The 19,981-nt window shown below is 40.2% G+C and overlaps 1 protein-coding gene across 7 annotated transcripts in view; it reads left to right on the top strand.

Annotated features, from left to right (window-relative positions):
• Positions 1–13,217, top strand: part of mtss1la (MTSS I-BAR domain containing 2a) — a 35,100-nt gene extending 21,883 nt beyond the window's left edge. For 2 of the 7 annotated variants that reach the window (XM_007561337.2, XM_016676050.1), the window contains exons 4-16: positions 575–659; positions 788–879; positions 980–1,054; positions 1,469–1,477; positions 4,431–4,588; positions 4,698–4,805; positions 5,938–6,035; positions 8,119–8,251; positions 9,219–9,293; positions 9,506–9,661; positions 10,023–10,193; positions 10,334–10,499; positions 11,845–13,217. In XM_007561337.2, the coding sequence (XP_007561399.1) occupies positions 575–659; positions 788–879; positions 980–1,054; positions 1,469–1,477; positions 4,431–4,588; positions 4,698–4,805; positions 5,938–6,035; positions 8,119–8,251; positions 9,219–9,293; positions 9,506–9,661; positions 10,023–10,193; positions 10,334–10,499; positions 11,845–12,671 (2,153 nt within the window). In that variant the 3' untranslated portion in view covers positions 12,672–13,217. The remainder of the gene's footprint in view (positions 1–574; positions 660–787; positions 880–979; positions 1,055–1,468; positions 1,478–4,430; positions 4,589–4,697; positions 4,806–5,937; positions 6,036–8,118; positions 8,252–9,218; positions 9,294–9,505; positions 9,662–10,022; positions 10,194–10,333; positions 10,500–11,844) is intronic. The other 5 variants (XM_007561338.2, XM_007561339.2, XM_007561341.2 and 2 more) reach the window with 5 other exon arrangements.
• Positions 13,218–19,981: the final 6,764 nt, after the last annotated feature.

Genomic DNA, 19,981 nt, shown 5'->3' with positions numbered 1-19,981 from the left:
TTATTTTATACATCTAACATTAAAATATCACAGAATTTGTCCTTACCTCTACAATTTGTGGTTGTACAACCATTTAGAAAGTTGGGAAGTAAAACAGCTGAACCGTAACCTATGGAAGAACGCAACGTTTAATTCTGAAAATAAATCTTAATAAAAATTGCATTAAAAGTCCATTAAAAGTGCCAACGTTGCATGATTTTGTAAATAATGACAATTTAATGCAACGTTGGCATTTTTAATGGACTTTCACTGCAACTTTCAGAGCAACTTTGCATTAAAAGTGTCATTATTTACCGAATGACATAAACATTCATGAAGACTTCTTCATGTTCATGACAGGTGTTATGTCATGTTTATCACAGTGTCATGTCAGTCTTATTCACACCCCATCAAATAAAGTGTTAACCAAAAAAAAAAAAAAAAACTACATATGCCACTTATACTTTTTTTTCCAGCTCTGTGTTGGAGCTGTAATGTGTTTCGTCTCGGCGTTCTCCTGGGATTATATTTGTGATTTCAACATGCAAACTTCTGAACAGCCAGCAATAGTTCGTCTTTATGTTGTGTCTCCAAGGTGGCACCAGGGAAATCGGCTCTGCTCTGACAAGAATGTGCATGCGACACCGCAGCATTGAGGCAAAATTAAGACATTTCACGAAGTAAGAGCCACATGTACATTTTTCTATAGCTGTTTCGTTTCTTTTCTTGCACTGGAACCTGTTTTGGGGTTTTCTGTGTTTGAATTCACTTCCATGTTTTCAGCTTCATCCCTGTCTTGTTCCCGTAGTGTTCTCATGGAAGGTCTGGTAACGCCACTCCAAGACAGGATAGAGGAGTGGAAGAAGACAGCTAATCAGCTTGACAAAGACCATGCCAAAGGTACAGCAACAAGAGAGTGTAGTAAAATCGGCTCCTGCTCTGCGTCTCAGTGCGAGTTTGAACACTTATGCACCTTTTCTCCCCCACTTTCTCTTCACAGAATACAAGAGGGCTCGTCAGGAAATCAAAAGAAAGTCGTTAGATACCATTAAGCTCCAGAAGAAAGCAAGGAAAGGTGAGGAAACCGTGCAAGGCGTGCTTAGTAATCAAAACTTTGAAATTTAAGGAGAGAGAAATCGGCTGTCGGGCTGTGCGGTGGTATTATAGTGAAGTAGCGCCATCTAGAGTGCAGACTGAGACATTCACGTTCTGTCGGATCAAAATCTACAGCAGCCTCAGAGGCTCCTCTGCAGCTAAGGATGGTTTGCTTTGTGAATCATAGTAATTTCCCTTCCTCTTGCTGCGCTTGTATTAGCCCTTACCGCTGGTTCTGATTAACCTTCGATTTTAACATGCCAGCGGTACGAGCTAATCATGAACATGCAATGCAGTTTGATGCACCTAACGCTGCCTGTTCTTCTGTCTCTCCATCCCTGCCTGATACTGCAACCCTCCTCTGTTTCTTTCTGGCTTTCCCCCCTGGCTGTAGAGCTTCTAGGTATGTCTGCTGCACTTCGCCTTGTATGAGAAACTCACATGCAAGCATCAAAACCATCATTAGATCAATCTGCTGTCAGGAAAAAAACCGAAAAAAAAACTGTGCTGTCTTAGCATTTTTAGCTGGAGGATGAAAGAGTTTAATACGCTTAAAGAATGTGCTTGCATGAGACGTTGGATGAAATTTGCAAGAGAAGATTGACTCTCCTGTCAGCTCTGCAGTGAAGTAACTGGTTGCCAGATGTCATTTGACTGAGCTAAGCAAAAAATAAAAAATAAAAAAGATTACTCTGCTCAAAAATAGCAGAATCCACCTACAAGCACTTTAGACTTAGAAATTAGCACACGGTTTTATGTTCATTTTATATATGAAAGAACGGAAGTCTAAAAATTGCACAGCGTGGTGGGTAAAAAAAAAAAAATGTAGCTGGTGCTCTCTTCCAGGTACCGGTAGTTTAATCTATACCTGCTGCCTCATGGCAATTGCTTTATCTAAAATATTCAATATATGTCAAAGGACTAAGTTGTACAGGCTGTTAAATTTAAACTCTAAGTACAGCCACTATTATTATCATTATAAACGCAGAAAATGAAAATCTTAAGAATGATAGATACATGTAGCTAATATTTGTTAGATAAATTGATGGACAGAGTTCCACATTTTGGCACATCTATAGAGATGTGTCAGACGCTGCAGATGTTATTTTTGTTCTCACACAGCAAAATATAGAAACATAAAGTGTTACGTTTGAGTGAATTTCTCCAGTGAAATAAAGGCGCGCTCAGAAATATTTTTTTAATAAAGAGGAATTCTTGGCATCGTACCTCTACATTGCCCAGAGAGCATCTCCTTTGTTCTGTATCTGTTTTTCTAGACTTTCTGTTCAGCTCATAAGTTTTCTAAAGAATTTAAGTCTGGGGAAGAGTTGATTCTTGTCTATAAAGACTTGGTTGTGAGTTTTGGTTCGTTGTCCTAAGACTCATTGACGCAGTAGCGGAACAAGTTAGCGTCGGGCCGGGGGGCGGGGCCAATTACCGGGCCCCTTACACATGGAGTGAAACTGAAACTGTTGAGGGGGGGGGTTATTTATCATTAAATACACCCTTCTCAACAGGCGACGGCGCACTTTCTCTGTCTATAATCACATATTTCAATGACTTGAAAGCATTCCTCCCTCCCTGGCACCTCCAGGCCCGGTTTGGGGGGCAACAGCCCTCCCGGCCCCCCCTATAGCTCCGCGCCTGCATTGACGACCCTTTTACTGACAGCGTCAGTAAGATTAGCATTTAAACTGTCCAGGTGTTTCGAAGAGATTGTAGATTGTAAAATTACAAGACCCTCACAAGATACTTGTGGGTGGGCATGAAGTGCTTTTCCACATATTGAATATTAGTCTGATTGGATTTGTATCGTCTGGCCAAAGCATGCATTTCCATGCTAGTAGAGTTTAGAAGGCTCCACATATTTGCATTTGCAATGAAAGGAAAGACGATGCCTTTGCCTGACTTGATGGCCCCAAGATGCCACTTTTTGCTAAAGTTTATATAGTAAGATTTTTAGATTTTTTTTTTTTTTAGCTCTCTTATGGTCGTACTTGGAGGATCCAAGTTTGGTAAGACAAACTTGGATCCTCATTCAGTTTCAGTTTTTTGTTGTTGTTTTTTTTTAAAAAGGATCTCTGGGTTTGCTAATTAAAAATTCATAGACACTGAATAACCTAAAAAAAGTAAATAATTCATTTTAGTTAATTTTATAAAAAATAAATATTTCCTGGCCTGTTGCAGTGTGGGATTTTGCCACTACATTAAGACTTTTGGGGTCCAATAAATGCGTGTTATGGTGCTATATTGCCAGTTTCTAAAAGCCCTCCTACAGTAAAGCAGAACTGGAAAACAGTTGGTAAATACTAGATGTAATCATGAGGAAAAGACCTTCAGTACTTAAATTGCCATGACCTTCTGTGACAAATCCAAAAGGTGGGAAAAAATGATGAATCACTTTCCTGTTTCCCGTTTGTTAGCCTCTTGAAACTTTAATGTGATTTAGAAATTCGAGGAAAGTGTGATTTTAATGACAGTTCTTTATGAAAACGGTTTCAAACCGTTTTCATAAAGTAAGAAACTGTTGATAAAAAATGGCCAATGAATCAATCCCTCTGAAGCGTGCCTCTCCTTCACACCTTGACATTTAACTCTACGGTAATGACCGCAGCCTGAAAATTGTTCTTTAAGAAACTCTGAAAGGACAACCAGTCACATTTTTATGGGGCTCTACGTTTAATTAGTGTTCTTAAACAAGTGTGCTCTGAAAGATTGACTTTGTTCCTGTTGATTTATGGTCAACATAAAAAAAAAGAAAAAAAAGAGAAATAGTTTAATTTGAACTATTTATCGTTAAACACACATACGTGTGCTGTCAGTGATTATAATTCATATCACCGCAAAGTTATCAAAGTACCAACGTGGAATTAATAGTGTAGCTGCTTATTTTTAAGAGTCAACTAAAAATGCTAAGATACACATGCCCTGTGGTGAACATGTTAAGTTCAGATCATGCAATTAAAGCAGAAATGCGGCATCTCATTAATCATTTTCATCCCTCATGTAACTGTGGTATGCAGCTCCGATCATTCTACCGAGTCTCGTCCTCTCCGGCGTCTCTGCACATCGTCCTTGTTTGATGACTTCTTTCAGATTCCTCCAGCTCCCATGTGCATGAACCATTTAAGTGTGAAGTCTGTCAGTGCATTAACCTCTAGTCCACGGCAGCTCATCACTATTTGTTCTAATCAATGTTTAATTTTTTTTTCTTCTTTCCCCTCTCCTTGACACTTTACGCCGCTGCTACGATCATCGCCCGCCCCCCTTTCAATCCTCAATGTCTTTTCCCGACTGTTTATCCGACTCCCGTTTTCCTCCCACGGTTTTGCAAACTGTGCCGCCGCCTCGCTCAGGCCGGGGAAACCTGCGCCCCCAGCTGGACAGCGCCATGCAAGATGTCAGCGACCTGTATCTGCTGATGGAGGAGACGGAGAAGCAGGCGGTGCGAAGGGCACTCCTGGAGGAGAGGGGACGTTATTGTACATTTATCAACTTCCTTCAGCCGGTGGTGGTGAGCAGCGTTTGTGCTTTATGTCCACAAGAGCTCCAAGGCTAAAATCTTCCTGAGCTCTCCTCGTCCTTCGCCGGACGACTTTTGATTTATTGTGTTTTTCGCGCAGAATGTGGAGATTGCCATGCTGGGAGAAATAACCCACTTACAAGCCATTGTTGATGACCTTACCACGTTGACTGAAGACCCGCACAAGCTGCCACCCGCCAGCGAGCAGGTAACAAGGCTGAACTGTTCCTGGTGCTCATAATGCAGTGGACGTAAATGATGTACATTTCACTTCTGCACACAGAAGTGAACGGGAGGGTGAAGGAGGTAAAACAAATCTCCATAGCTCCACAGCTGGAGAACTGCAGAAATGAATGTCATCTCGGGGTCCTCGACTTTCCGTGTTAATCAACAGTCGCATGCAGTGTTTTTGTTTGGGAGGCCAGAAAAAGGTTTTTCCATCCTCCCATCACAAACGTAAACATGGAGCGTTGGCGGAACGCTGCCTGGACTTGAACTGGAACCTCGTGCTTTGTCAGGACGAGATTAAAACCCGTGGCTACATCACAGTCCCACGGAAACTTAGCCGCTCTCTGAGCTGTCTGTGATAGTTGATACATGACGCTAATCAAAGGAAGTGCAGATTGGAGCTCGGTACATAAAGTAAACGTCTGAAAATTCACAAAACACATCGGTGGTGTCTGAAGACTTTTCTGTTTTTTCCCCGTCTTAAAGCATAACAGCTGCTGAAGAACTGGTTTGTACCTGAAGTCATGTGATCTGTTCTCTTTCGGTGACCTTAAGCTCCACTCACACAATTTGTGTTAATGGCAAAATATCAAATGCCAAATACAGCGCAGGAGAGGTCTCTGTTTGTTTTCATCTTTAATCCCAAGCCACGGTCTATGAACGAAATAATGCCGACTCCAGCTGCCTGATCGAAACCTTTGAGGTGAAGTAAAGAGAAGAGTCCATAAGATGGAGAGAGAACTGATCAGTTGTTTTTCTATCGGGTTGGATAAAGTAGTAGCAGCATGAATCCCTTCTGTAATTAAACGTTTAATTTGACAGAAGTTTTTCATGTACGATTTTGCTACTTTGATACAAAGATCTTTAGGCTTTATAGACATCTGTAACTGAGTTGACAATAAACAAGGAAGACGTTCTATTTAGGTAAGACACAGCATATATAGTCAATTCAGACGCTCGAAAACTTTCCAAATTAACATCTGTGTATCGGTCCACGTTTTATAATTTTCCTAAAAATAATAAATTCTTGCTCTGCATCAGTTGGCGTCAAGAAAACTTTCATATATGACACTTAAACTTGTCATCGTCATTTCTTTGATGGATTTCTGCAGGTAATCCGGGACCTGAAAGGCTCTGATTACAGCTGGTCCTACCAGACTCCTCCTTCCTCCCCGAGCAGCACCAGCTCCAGGAAGAGCAGCATGTGCAGGTACAGCCTATAAACACACACAGGATCCTTTTGGTTCGCTGCAATAAAAATCCTCTGCAGGCATTTCTGAAAATAGATTTAAAAAAAACAAACAAACAAACAAACAAAAAAAAAAAACTTCTTCTTTGACTAAGAACTTCCAGGATCTTTCTTAAAGTTATTTACGGCTAGGTCGGTAATGATGGATATTATTAACAGTGGAGCTGTTCTGAACAAACGCATGCGCAATCTTAACATCACTCCACCTCCCAATATCAAAACTTTGAAAGACGTACGTATTAATATAAATTCGATGTGTCATCCTGACTACCTGTGACAGTCGACATGCAGTACCTGTGGTACCTTGCGAGCTCCTCGGCTCCTTGCTCCAGGCAGGTTTGTCATTTTCAAGCTTCTTACAGCCAGATTACGTCGAAAGCTGTCAAACATCACAGGCAGAAAGGCGCCAGCTTACACAGTAACCAAAATCAGCATTTTTTTTTTTTTAAGGCTTTGACAGTTTATTTATAGATGTGCAGTTGTGAGAGGGTCGAGAGAAAAAGCCTGCCTTCAAACAGGACCCCTTGTAATGGGGGAGTTGAAGGGAAATTACCTTGCTTTGCTGTTAAAGTTTCTGTCAGAACCTCAGCGAGGTTTGAGGCAATTAACGCGACACCCTATTTTTAGTTTGTCTGTGTTTACTCACTCACACATGTGTAAATACGCAGCTCGCGTGTTTTAGAGACGATAAAGAAAGGTGTTTTTTTTTCAAAATTTCACCGTAGCATTAACAAAGCTGCGTTAAACTTTTGTTGGTTTGATTGAACTATTACTCAGCTTTGACATGCAGACCTGTTGACTCATACTGATTAGGTTTTACTGGGTTTTACCATATTGCAGCTCACCAAGGGAATCAGATTGAGCCATAAGTCTTCGTGTATTCCTTATGTTTGTATTAATGTTGGTTTAATTTTAAACTTTTAATCAACACATTGGAACAGATTTGTTTAATCAGGGTGGGAAGATCCTGACCAGAAAAAGAACTATTGAAATAAATCGCCGAAAGCATGAATGCAAACTTCTCGATGAAGCCATGTTGGCCCACTGCAGCCTCCCTACGTGGGTGAATCAAAGCAGAAACACATCTTGCTTTTTGACAGTACAAGTACTTACAGGTGAACAGAGCATGTTATTCAGGGCCAAAGCCCAACAGTGTCCACAGGAGCTCCAGCTGTGGTGAAACTATGACCCAACCATCTCCGCGTTCCAAGCTTGCCCTTGTTAAAGTCACTCAAATCCTTATTCCCGTCCATTCTTTCTGCTTCCAACACATTACCGTCAAGGGCAGAATGTTCTGTTGCTGCACAGTGCTTCTCTCCCACTGCCACGTTGTCAGTCTGATGAGTTAATCTGTGTTTTCAATTTTAGCCCATCTCATGGTTATACTCTGATAGCTGCAGAATCATTAGTGTATCTGTGCAAAAAAAAACAAAAAAAAAAACAAAACAGGATTATTTATCAAAGGAGAGGGAAAATAGAAGACGGTCCCTGGTTTTAAATAAATAATGATTATTCAATTTGCCATGTTTAATTTGGCATTCCTCCTTAAGCCTCATTCTAGAGAATGAAGATTAATGAGAAGTGATAACTGCGGATGCGTTCCGTGGGGATGCGAGGAGGGGGAGCGCGGGTGGGGGAGGACGAGCGCCGCGGGAAGGTGCGGAGCGCCTTTCTAAAATGTGTGGGTGACAGAGGAAAGCAACTCTGAACGGAGATAACAAAGCAGGAGACAAAATGCACAAAGCCAGCTCTTAATCTTCAGAGGAGAAGGAACAAAACATCAAATAAAGGGATAATGTTTTAATGCTCTTTGATGCTCCAAAATTAAAAGAATGGCATCGTTTAGCAAGCATTCACGCTTGCAGCTTTTATGATCAGGTTTTTTTTTAATTTAGCCTGTCCTGTTTTTTTGCACAAATCCTCTCCTTAAAAAAGAACATATTTCACAAAAAAAAAATAAAAAATGAAAAGAATAAAAAACATGACAATATTGATTATGGGATTGTTTATTAGTCACACTCTGTTTGTATGGTTGCGCCAACAGCTTGCTTCAGATGCCCTCAGCGGGAGCGCATCGGCTCAGCAGTGTCTCCTCCCACGACTCTGGCTTCGTCTCGCAGGATGCCAACACCCATTCTAAGCCTCCGTCACCCATGCCCTCCGATATCACCAGCCAGGTAGCTGTCTTTGTTATGATTCTGAAAAATCTCTCTCTCTCTCTCTCTCTCTCTCTGTCTCTCTCTCTCTCTCTCTCTCTCTCTCTCTCTCTCTCTTTTACATCTAAATAATACAAATAAACAGGATTTTGTACTCCAGCAAAACTAGGACCAAAGCAGCCTTGTGCTCCCCAGAGATTCCTCTGGCAGAAATGCTGCAGGGCAGGAAGCAACAGCAACAGCTTCGCTTTCTTGTCAAAGTAACACAGTGCTTTGAAATAAGTATTTACCCTTACGTTTGGATTTTTTTAGATTGATTTTAATATGAGCCAAAAAGTAACATTTTGGTTCTTCCTCTAGTAAATTAAAGCTTTATTTTAATTTATTAGGGGAAGAAAAACATCGCTTGTTTAGATGCAAGTTTGGCCCAAAAAATGCAGAAAGCGAAAAACTACATGTTTTTTTTTTTTTTTTTTTTCCCCCACCACTTTAAATTGCTGCTGTTTCTTAACCAACAATTACGCCCAATCTAGTGTAGCAAGTCTACTTTCTCGTGTTTAAATGTCGGATACAAATCCCTCGTCTCAGCAAGAGCTTGATAGTCAAACAGAGATTTTCGCTTTCAATGTAATCATTTGCAAATATGGAGTTCTTATCCCACCGGACTGATAAAGTTATTCAGGCTCTCATGGTCTGAACAGATTGCAGTGTATTGAAGACACTCAGTAGTGCTCCAGCACACCAGCTGATGCAATGTTCTTTTCTGAATAAATGATCTTACAGGCTACTTTATTTTCGATCTCGGCTGCAGTCTATAGATCCCATAAGAGAAAGGGAAGAGAAAAAAAAAAATCCTTCTAGCTAAAGCTTATCAGCGCTCTTTTTTTTCCCCCCCAACTCCCAACTCTCTTCCTGTTCATCTCTCCCACCTACCTCCTTCTCCTGATTTCCTCTGCAACTGTTCTTTACTTCATCTTCCCTTCCCCAGAAATCCACAAGCTCAGCCTCCTCTGAGGCCTCAGAAACCTGCCAGTCTGTCAGCGAGTGCAACTCTCCTACAGCGGTTAGTACTGCATGCATCCTACCGACGCTCACAGACACGCACTCACACACGCTGATTCGCAGCCCTGTTTCCTCTCATTGTTAACTATGGGTTTAAAATAAAAAAAAAAAAAAAGCCCATTGGCTGCTCACGGCAGCCGCACTGCAGTTTGACTTGGACTACTCCTGGATGTTGAGCGCTCTGACTCAGACTTTGTCTGTCCATCTCCGCAGTATGGCTCATGCTCATCCTTCGGTACCTTCCGCCCTGCTTTCTCTCACACTGGCACCATCAGGCCTCTCTCTGTCATACTCCCTGCGTCCCCTACATTTAACCACTCACCTGGATCCAACAATCCTTCACCCACATCAAAGGTTCCTAGCTGGAAGGTTTGTTTTTGTTTGCAATTTTTAGTTCCGAGTTTGTAGTTATGTTTTTTTTTTTTCTTGCTTCTTTGCATTTTTTATTTTTTTGTGGTTTATTTTTTGCTGCTCACTTCACAATCACCCTCATGCTGTTGCCCACCGAGCTCAGCTTTTCAGCCTTTCCTTCAGATTGTGTGTTAACTGAGAATTAACACTGTCACAGCCTAGCCTGGTCTGCACATATCTGCACACGCCTCTAACCAGTCCCCGAGCCAAATGTATTTAACTGAGAGTACAACTGTTGGATGGTACAAAGAAAAAAAAAACAAAAAAAAACTGGAGATGCAAAGTTGGACAAGCTGTCTAATTTTTCCATCTGCTCCAGCAGGACTGGGCCAAGTCGAGCTCCTGCGAGCCGACGTTGGCCAGCACTCCGCAGCGCAGGAGGGACTTTGTGGAAAAGATGAGAGAACCGCCCAGTCCGCAGGGATACTCCGGGATGCAGCCAGGTGACCTGCACCGAGCAAGAAGCGGCCCAGGAATTATTACAGCCAAGGTACGAGAGACGCATGGAGTTTAAATGTAAATGTCTGTAAATTCATTCCTATGCCTCTGGGATTGAAGTGCGGTTTCAATGCAAATGTGTCGCGGTCTGTGTGCATTTCCTCCACATATCTGATTCTGTGTGTGCTTCAGCACGGAGAGCCCCCGTCTCCAGCAGCCAGTACGCTGGCTATGGTTCTCACCAGAGGCCTGAGCATGGAGCAGCAGAAGAGCAGCAGGGACTCTCTGCAGTACTCCAGCGGGTACAGCACTCAGACAAACACCCCGTCCTGTTCCGAGGACACGATTCCATCGCAAGGTAAACGTCCTCCCGAAAAGCCAAACACTCTGTGAGCTTGACGGTTTTATGTATCTCGTTCAGCCAGCAGTGCCCCACGTATTCAAGGGAGTCCCGGTCAGTCCTGCAGCATAAAGCGCATTTAGTACATTGTACCATTTTAAAGCAGAAAAAAAAAACATACATGCATTTTTGGGGAGGAATTTTACATGACTGTTAGATGAAGTGAAAGGAAAAAGGGGGCTTTTATTATTATTATTATTATTATTATTATTATTATTATTATTATTATTATTATTTATTATATAAAAATGTGAAAATCGTGGCGCTCATAGCAAAATGAAATGAGCTTCTTTCAGAAATCAGTAGTTCACTTTTGTGTAATTTATTCTCAATATAAGTACATCTGTCCTGTGAAGGTCTCACAGGTTTGTTAAAGAGTCATTTGTAAAAGGAAAGGAGAACAATAGACAAGTCAGGGGTAAGGTTATGTGAACATTTATTGCAGGGATAGGTAATTGGATAATTCACAAGCTCTGAAAAGCTCTTTGATCATTGTTTAATTCAGTTTCTGAAAGCGAAAACACTACGGTACGACCGTAAACCAACTTGCCCATTTATTAAGATGCCCAATGAAGACTGTGTATGTTAGCCTCTGTGGTTGTGTGTATTAATGCGTGTTAAGGTATATTTGTTGTTTGACCTATTAAAATAGACAGTTTTAAGAGTTTCTCAAGTATTCCTGGATTTCAGCTACTCGCAGGCGGTTGTTTTTATCCACCTATGAATACCGGCGTTCCACTGCAGAGCCTTCAAACAGGATAACCATAAAGATACAATAATATGGATTAGATGAAAGCATATCTCTGTTCAATTGCTTAGTCTGAGTTTATTGTCCAAAAACGAATGAGCAACATTTCTGTCTCAATATAGAAACCTGCAGGAGTAATTGCTGCAAAGTATTGACTCTTGGGTGTTGACTAAAAAATTAAGCTGAACTTTTCAGATTTTTATTTAAAAAAAAGAAAAAAAGGAAAAATTAAAAACACATGTACATTTTACTTTCACTTCATCATATGCTCTACTTTGTGTTTATTGTGAAAAAACTGCAAGGAAATGCAGGTTTGGCAACTACATGTAAAGAAGTTCAAGGGGTTTAAATACTTCCCAGCATAGTAATTTCCTAATTACCCTGTAGCCTGTGAAACAAATTTCCCTGAGTCTCAGTGTAGTTACTGTGAACTATAATACAATAAATGAGCTGCAGATGAATCCATCAAAATAACACTTGCCAGAAATTTTATCATTCAGCGTATGAAAAAAAAAAACAAAATAAAAATCCACATGACTCATTCTCTCTTTCTAGGTTCTGATTATGAGTGCTATTCACTCAATGGGGACGCTGACAACGAGGGGCAGCCAGACTTTGACAAGTCCTCCACCATCCCACGCCACAGCAACATTGCTCAGAGCTACCGCCGCATGATTCAAACCAAGCGGCCTGCGAGCACAGCAGGTCTGCCTGCAGGTAAGAGCCTGCAGGGGACTCCTAACGGCGCTGGAGGAAGCAGCCCGGGAGTCATTTCCTCTGGGACGGCCACCATCCGCAGGACGCCGTCCTCCAAAACTGGAGTGAGACGCACACCATCCACGTCTGGTCCCATCCCCATCCGACCCCCCATCGTTCCAGTCAGAACTCCCACAGTGCCAGACTCTCCGGGGTCTGCTAGCCCATCCCCACACCACCTGGGTGGTGAGGAGTTTCTGTACAGTGATGACCCGTCCGCTGGAGACTACATGAGGGCCTCTCCCAAGCGGATGAGTCTTCCTGATACAAGTTGGGGCTATGGAGGAGGAGGAGGAGGAGGAGGAGGAGGAGTGGTGGAGAAGGCTGCTTACGCCCAGCAGGCCCCCGGCATGGCCGCCCACGCAGTCGAGGAAGACCCTCAGCTTGCTGCCAATCGTCACAGCCTGGTTGAGAAGATAGGAGAGCTGGCAGCCAGCGCTCACGCCCTGGGTGAAGGTCAGTACCCGTTCCCCAGCTTGCTGTCGGGGGACACGGCTCAGCATGCACCCCAGGTGACATCGTCTGTTACCCAGGAGGACGTGGATATGCTAAAAACCATTCGCCGCGGGGTGAAGCTGCGCAAGACGGTGACCGACGATCGGTCGGCTCCCAGGATCCTTCGGTAATTCAAGCAGAGGGAAGCCCTCGAACACAAACTGAAGCACCCGTAGACTGAGGCACGACGGACAAGAAGGACAAAAGGTGGCCAATGAAGGCCAGTTGACAAATAAAGAGACTTTGAAGTATGTTAAGTAATTTCATGTCATGTATGTATTGCGTTCGTACAAAGTAATCCATTTATTTTCTTTTTGTTGTCATTTTTATTTTTTGGTTTGGTGAGCTGTGTTGCTGTGCATCTCCGCTTCAGCCCAGTTTTTCCCAGTGGTCCCAGTGTGCAACACATTACACAGCTGAATGCTCCTACTATTAATACTACTTTGTGTGCATTTCTCAGTGACCACGGCCACCTGTCAGTGGAAAGTGGGTGACACAGTGCTCTGTGAGCCTGTCTCGTTCCTCGTCGTTGCTGTCCGGGTATTACTGATTTGTTTCGTAAGCTGGACAGCAATTGTGTAATTTCATGTAAAAATAGAAGCGTTATGGCAGTGTTTATATTGCTGTACTGTACTGTCAATATATTCTGCTATTAAACTGGCTTTTTACTGAACAACGGCTGCATTGTTTTTGCTGCAAAATTATTAAAATTATTCTTCATTAGAGTGTGACGGTTTTTAAATTATGCACATTTGTTTGTTTGTGGTTGCTGAAATGTGGAGCAGCAGTTATTAAGAACATGGATTAATTAGGATGTATATTTAAATGTGCAATGTGCTCCAACTATTTCCCTTGCCTTTTGAAGTTCTTCGTTTCCTACTCAGGTTTTTTCAGATGTGTAGATTAATTAGAGTTTTATTTCCTCAAGAGCCCTCTTTACTGTAAATATTTATGCAGAAGTTAATCAGCAATTTTTTTAGTTGTTATTTACTCACTACATTAATGATACTTTTCCAGCTTTTTAACTTCAAAATATATGACCGTATTTTTCCTTGTCAAGGCTGCAACGACGTTTATGAGTATGTAATAATTTAAACAGACGAGTGGGGGCGCCGGAGGCCCTCCGGCGAGGTTAAACTGGTCGAACGCTGATTTTGGTCATTAATGTGAACCTTACTGGTGTTTGACGTCAAAGATTACAAGGTAGGTTCAAATGATACAGATGTAATAGGGGAAATTTTCTGCATTTGTGGAAAAAAAAACAGAAGTGTAAACTGAATATATTTCAGTGATTCTTGAGAATAGGGACAAAATGGGTTTTAATTTTCCCATAATTTTTTTTTGTTATTTCTCAACCTTATGTATGCAAATATGACAAATAATGTTTAGGAAATATAAAGATGCTAAGGCGCAGGCTCCCAGTTGCAACATTTTTTTTTAAATTACATTTTTAATCGACCTGACCTAGAACGTTGTCATCACCATCTGACAAAATAAATAAAAAATAATTTTTAATGACCCTATTAGTGATATTTTACTTATTTTACAGACAAATGCTTCTCAAGAAACAAAATAAATATTTAAAACCAAAAACAACAAAAAGTCCATCTGACGGAGTTGACAGTGCATGACGGAGTTGACACAGAACTGAAGGTGGTGACAAAACTAGTGAGTAAAATGAAAAACTTGATACATGTGAAGTAATGCAATTCATGTAAAATGCATTAAAATGAATTAATTGCACATTTAAGTGAGATTTGACAACAATTTCACTGAAAGAGTCAGAAAAACTCTGATGGAGTTGACATCTGACGGAGTTGACGAAATGCCAAACTACCTCAATTTATATGATGTTATTCTGAAGGAGGTCATATTGTAGCTTCTCAGGTCCATGAAATCTTTACATCATACCAAAATTAAGCTTTTATTTCGCAAAATTTCATCAAAGTTTTGTAAATTGTCAGTTATGGTGTTGACACATCATGGTTGTGACAAGCAACTTAGGAATAAAACAGAAGAAAAAACTAAAGAATAACTTAAGCTAACCAGAGCTAACTAGCCCTCTTAGCTAAGGAAGAGAAAGGAAGAGGTCATGGGGTCCTCAGAAGTTCTGGTGCCCCCCAATAATGCCTGATTTTATTTACATTCTTTTAATGTCTGACGGTGTTGACAAAAACTAGGGACAAATTTCAATGGAGTTGGAAAATATCTAAAAAATATTTTTAATTAAATTTATCGATACTTTTATAATTATTTATATGACTATGACTATTGTCATAATATATAATTTTAGTATTTCTTTAATTATTTTAAACTATTATAATGTATTGAGTTCTGCTCCTGGACAAGGGCTTTTACAGGCATCATCCACCAACTACAATGTTTAAAATAAAATAAAAAAATATTCAGCAAATACCTGGAAAATATAAATTGTTGTGCTCACATGACCCAGGTTAGTTGAGTCAGATATTTGAAAAGAATATATTTTGTGTATATTTTATTCAAATTTTGTGCTTTATACATAGGACCTTTTTTGTCCCTATTCTCAAGAATCACTGATTTACCAAAATGTCACCAAAGTGCTGTTTTTTTTTTGTTTTTTTTGTACTTCCTAAGAGCAAAACGTCACTTCTTAAAACTGCAAGCGGTTCATTTGCTGCCAAAACTAGGCCACCACGCAGCTGGGGCTAAAATTGTACTGTTTATTAGCAGAAATGCTAAAATCTGAAGCGAAATTCTCATAAATGTTCCATTTATTTTTCAGAAACTACTGAAATTCCTGTCTTTGATAACCGCTCACATAACTAAAGTGTTTCTCCCTTCGTGGCAGTAACAATGAACTGTGACTTGTGTTTTCTGGAAAAAGAAACCAGATTTAATAGGTGATGTTTGCGCATGAATCCCTTTTAAAAAACTTGCATCAAAAGGCCACTCAGTAGTGTTACCTTGAAAAAAATATAATAAAAACATAGTTTCGATTTTTAAAAAGTGGGGAACTAAGATCGAAAGAATGATGGTAAAAAGTAGATTTATCCCTTCTGGCAAATCACAATAGGCATGTCTTAAAAGCAGCAGAGAAATGTTTTAATAACGAGAAACAATGTGTCACGAGGGTTTCTTTGGATTTTAAGTTAGTTAAAATAGTGGTTCTTACACTTTCCATGACAAGTACCATTTTAGTACAACATTTTACTAAGTGTCCAATTACCACCCGATGAACTGGGAAATAATGCAGTAAAATGTTTTCTCAGTATAAATGGACAAGTTAGAAGTTTTAAACCAAATGTTTACATACTCTATAATAAGACACACTACCTTTTTTTTCCCCCCAGTGTCTGACATGAAACCAGATTAAAGCTTTCCTGATAGAGTAAATGAGTCAGGTTTGCAAGGTGCCTTTCTTCCACACACATTTTCAGCCCATAACTTTTTTATTGGTCTTAGATCAGGGATTTCTGTTAGCCTCTTCAAAGGAAATATTATTTGTCCTCAAATAACTAATTTGGCTGTACATGTAGAGTCACTGTCCATCTGGAAGACCCGTTTTGTGCCGAAGGTTTAACTTAGTGCGCGATGTCTTGAGATGCCACTTCAGTATTTCCACGTAATATTAGATTTTTTTTTATCCATAATGCCATCTACTGTGTGAAGTACACATCTGACCACTGCATCATGATGCTGGGACCACTTCACAGTTTGAATGGTGTTCTTACCCTGGGAAGTTGATATTTTTCTTCTAAGTGTAGAAATAGTTTTATGGCCAAATTTCCATTATTTTCATCAAACTGCAACATTTCTGCCTCTGTCCTTGTGTGTATTAGCAAACAGCAGCCTAGCTTTTAATGTTGCTTTTGGAGCAACAGCTTATTTCCCTTGGTGGCTTTCAGTTCATGTTGGTAGGAGACTCAGTTACCTGTGGATAATGAAGCTTCAGCAACCACCTTCCCAAGGTTTTAATTTATGTTCTGGGATCGATGTCATATCTGGTATATGATGGCTGGACATTCCCATTACGCTAATATTTACATGTAGTTATTTGAACAGATGGGCCAGGGATCTTCAGACACCTGAGAGTTGTACCAAAGGGCCAACCCAAACTTAATGAGGTCAACAATTGGCTGATGTCTTGTGATTTTCTCATGATATGACGCCTTAAATTGTATTGCCAGGTGTGACACCATTTAACTCATGTCTGAAGCTTTCAAAGCTATTACATCATTATCTGAGGTTTCTCAAAGTGTTCAAAGGCAGAGTAAACTTGTGAACTTCAGAAAATGATCAAATCATTTCTACTATTGTAGCATTTGGCAAATAGAAGTGATGTAAAAAACCTTAACTCATTTAATCTAGTCAATTTTGTGTCTGACATTGAGAAAAATAGGTTGTGTCCAGGTAACGTTTTGTACATTGTATGTAAATATCTCGTTTCATCTGTTCTTGATTTCACTTGCCGTTCATGCAAACCCAGCGGGTTGAGACCCGACCTAAAACACAAACTTTAATCTGCTGTTTGGAAAGTGCTTTGGGCCTCAGAGTGGTCAGAGGAACTGGGATGGTGGTGGGAAAGTGCATATTATTGATTCCAAACTCAAAATTCAGTACGGCCACCTTGTGACTAAGTGACAGCTGCAAGAAAATACTGTTTATCTGTATGTGTGACAATGTTTTTGATTTTATAAAATCCAGAGGGATGGGCTGTTATTACATTGTGTTGCTAAGAACAGTTAGCTTGTACATCAATCACATCAATTGCGATCCAAATATTTTTCTAACTTGGACTAGCAACACAGTTTGCTTGGGTGTTTGTGTCCCAGATTCCTAATTCACACATCAGACATGGATGCATCGTAGCACATATAGTCACCAGCCTGTTCTCCACTACATCGTCAGTCTACTTTTGTTTACCTTGCAAATAATTAATATGCAAATTTCTTTTGAGTACCATCAAAGGCTGCCCAAGGACTAATGGTTTTTGTACCACAGTTTGAGAGCCATGTGTTAGAAAAATGCTCCGTGACTTTCATGTGCATGGAAACTGTCAGTCTACTTTACTCAGAGATGCATCTTGCTGTTTTTCACACTATATTATCTTATTCACTTCCACCCTAACGCATCTGCCACAATCCTGTCAGCTTCATAAATGGCACATGGTTGAATTTACACTGTTAGTTGATTACCTTGGAACTGGTAGAAAAATGACAGCCCAACTAATGGCTTAGACCTGATAGGCTAATTAACTCAGAAAAAAGAGCTGATTTTTTTTTTCTGCATCCAAGGTTATGCTCTGACTGAACCATGATTCAAAAAATGCTAACACTAGCTCCTGCAAAATAAAAATAAAAAATAAAAAAACACAAAACACCAACTCTGCTTTGTTAAGCAGATGATGACGTAGAACTGAGATGTGTCGATTTTTATTTTTTATGTTTTGATTTCCATGGTTTAGGGTAGCAAAAAGCTGTTTTCCAAATTTAGTTCTTTAATCACAGGCTTTGCTAATCACAGCTTAGAGAGTAAAAGTGGATTTCCAACAAGTCACGGCTCCTGAGGTTCTATTTCTAAAGAACAGCCTATTCATTAATCTTGACTGAAACTTTGCCTTTTCCCTTTTTTGCTTTAAGTGCCTGATATGGTTCCTGTTTACTGAAGCTCTTTGAAATGTTCAATTCAGAAACATCAAATACTGTGTGGAGTTTTTTTTTTTAATTTACATTAAAATATTAAAGACACCCATTCACCATCTCCCGCTTAATCTGGGGTTTGGTTGCTGGAGCAGCAGCTATCCCCAGCTACATGGGCCGGCTTTTCTGCTGGAATCCCAAGGCGATCCCAGGCAGCCGAGAAACATTTTTACACATTTTTTTTTTGTATTTTTGGTTATCTCCATGCGGTTTGAATATCGAGAAAGGTTACATTTTAGCCATTCTTCTTAGATAGCTTAAGTTCTGCCAGATGGGAGGGAGAGCATCTGTGAAAAGCAGTTTTTATATTTTGCCACAAATTCTTAATTGGATTTAGATCTGGACTTTGACTAGGTCATTTTTACATATGAATAAGATTTAAACCAATCCATTTTACCTCTGGTTTTCTTCTGTATGTTGTTGTTTCTCTTCATATCTTGTTGCAAATTCCAGACATGATTTCTGCAGGCTAGCTATCAACAATGGCTCTCTTCTTGACTCATTTTTGGTGTGCACTACTAAAACTTTTTCCATCTGCAGATTTTCCTACCTAAGCTGTGGATATCTGCAACATATGCAGTATTGCAGGGCCTACTGGCTTTTTCTCTGATCAATGTTGTCCTTGCCCAGGCTCTCCGTTTAGATGGTTTGCTGTATCTTGGCAGGTTTGCAGTTGTGCCACACTATTTTTATTTTCAGATGATGACGTGAAATGTGATCTGTGACACGTTTTAAAGCTTGGCAAATAGACAAAATTATTTTTTTCTACTTCCCTTGCGCTTCACCATTATGCGCTACTTTGTGTCGCTCGGTCACATAGAGGCCTAATAAAATACTTTGTCGTTTCTGTTAATATTGCAATAAAGTGTGAAAGGTTCAGGAGCAATTAATACTTTTACAAGGCACTGCATACGGTACTTTGCTATTCTGCAACATGATGAGTGAAAGTAAATTTCCAACCTGGTTGCACACGTTGCTTTATACTTAATACTGCCTTTAATAAGCAGCTATGGTTTCCACAGCTAATGTTAGGTGGTAGCTGCCTTAAGGGGATCATAGATCAAATCTAATTAGCTGCTGTACCTAATACATGAGGGAGATGTCTTTATATTTATCCAGCCCCTTTAACTGCTTTCTGCCTTCAGGTTTTGAGGAGGTAAAATGTCCTGGGGGCCCATGAATGCTACAGTACACAGAGCTCCCTTTCCTGTGGGGTGTTGTGGTGTTTCCAGAAATGGCACTTTGAGAAAATTGTGGGGTACAAGGTTGCTTTGAGTGCTCACTCCAAAGGTTCACTCATAAATGGCAACCTTAAAGCTATACGTGCCTAGTCATCCATTCTAATCGTTCTTTCATTCCCTAATAAAGCTGCCTTTCACAGTCTATTATTCCTTGGCATCAGCATAACGGTCTATTTTTATGATTTAACAAAAAAAAAAAAGAAAGAAAAGAAAAGGAAAAACACTACTGGGTCTGTTGCAAAAAAAAAAAAAAAAAAAAAAAAAGAAAACCTTACTGGGCTTCAAACTTTGTTAAAACTACCTTTATACGATTTTGTAATAGTTAAGCCTCCTTTCCAATAAAAAGGAATAATTGATAACCTGTGTCTACCAGAGCAAAAATGACACAATGTAGCCCACTTTGAGAGCAGTCCTTCATTTCATTCTCCACTAATATCAGAGGTGCTTTGTTCTAAATGTTATAAGTTTTAAGTCGTTGCTTTCAGAAACTGTCTTTGCATCAGTTTGGATAAAGGGGGA

Source organism: Poecilia formosa, unplaced genomic scaffold (genome assembly GCF_000485575.1).
Source record: "Poecilia formosa unplaced genomic scaffold, Poecilia_formosa-5.1.2 Scaffold125, whole genome shotgun sequence".
NCBI lineage: Eukaryota > Metazoa > Chordata > Actinopteri > Cyprinodontiformes > Poeciliidae > Poecilia > Poecilia formosa.
Note: the sequence above shows the minus strand (reverse complement) of the source record. Positions and strands in the feature narration are given on the sequence as shown.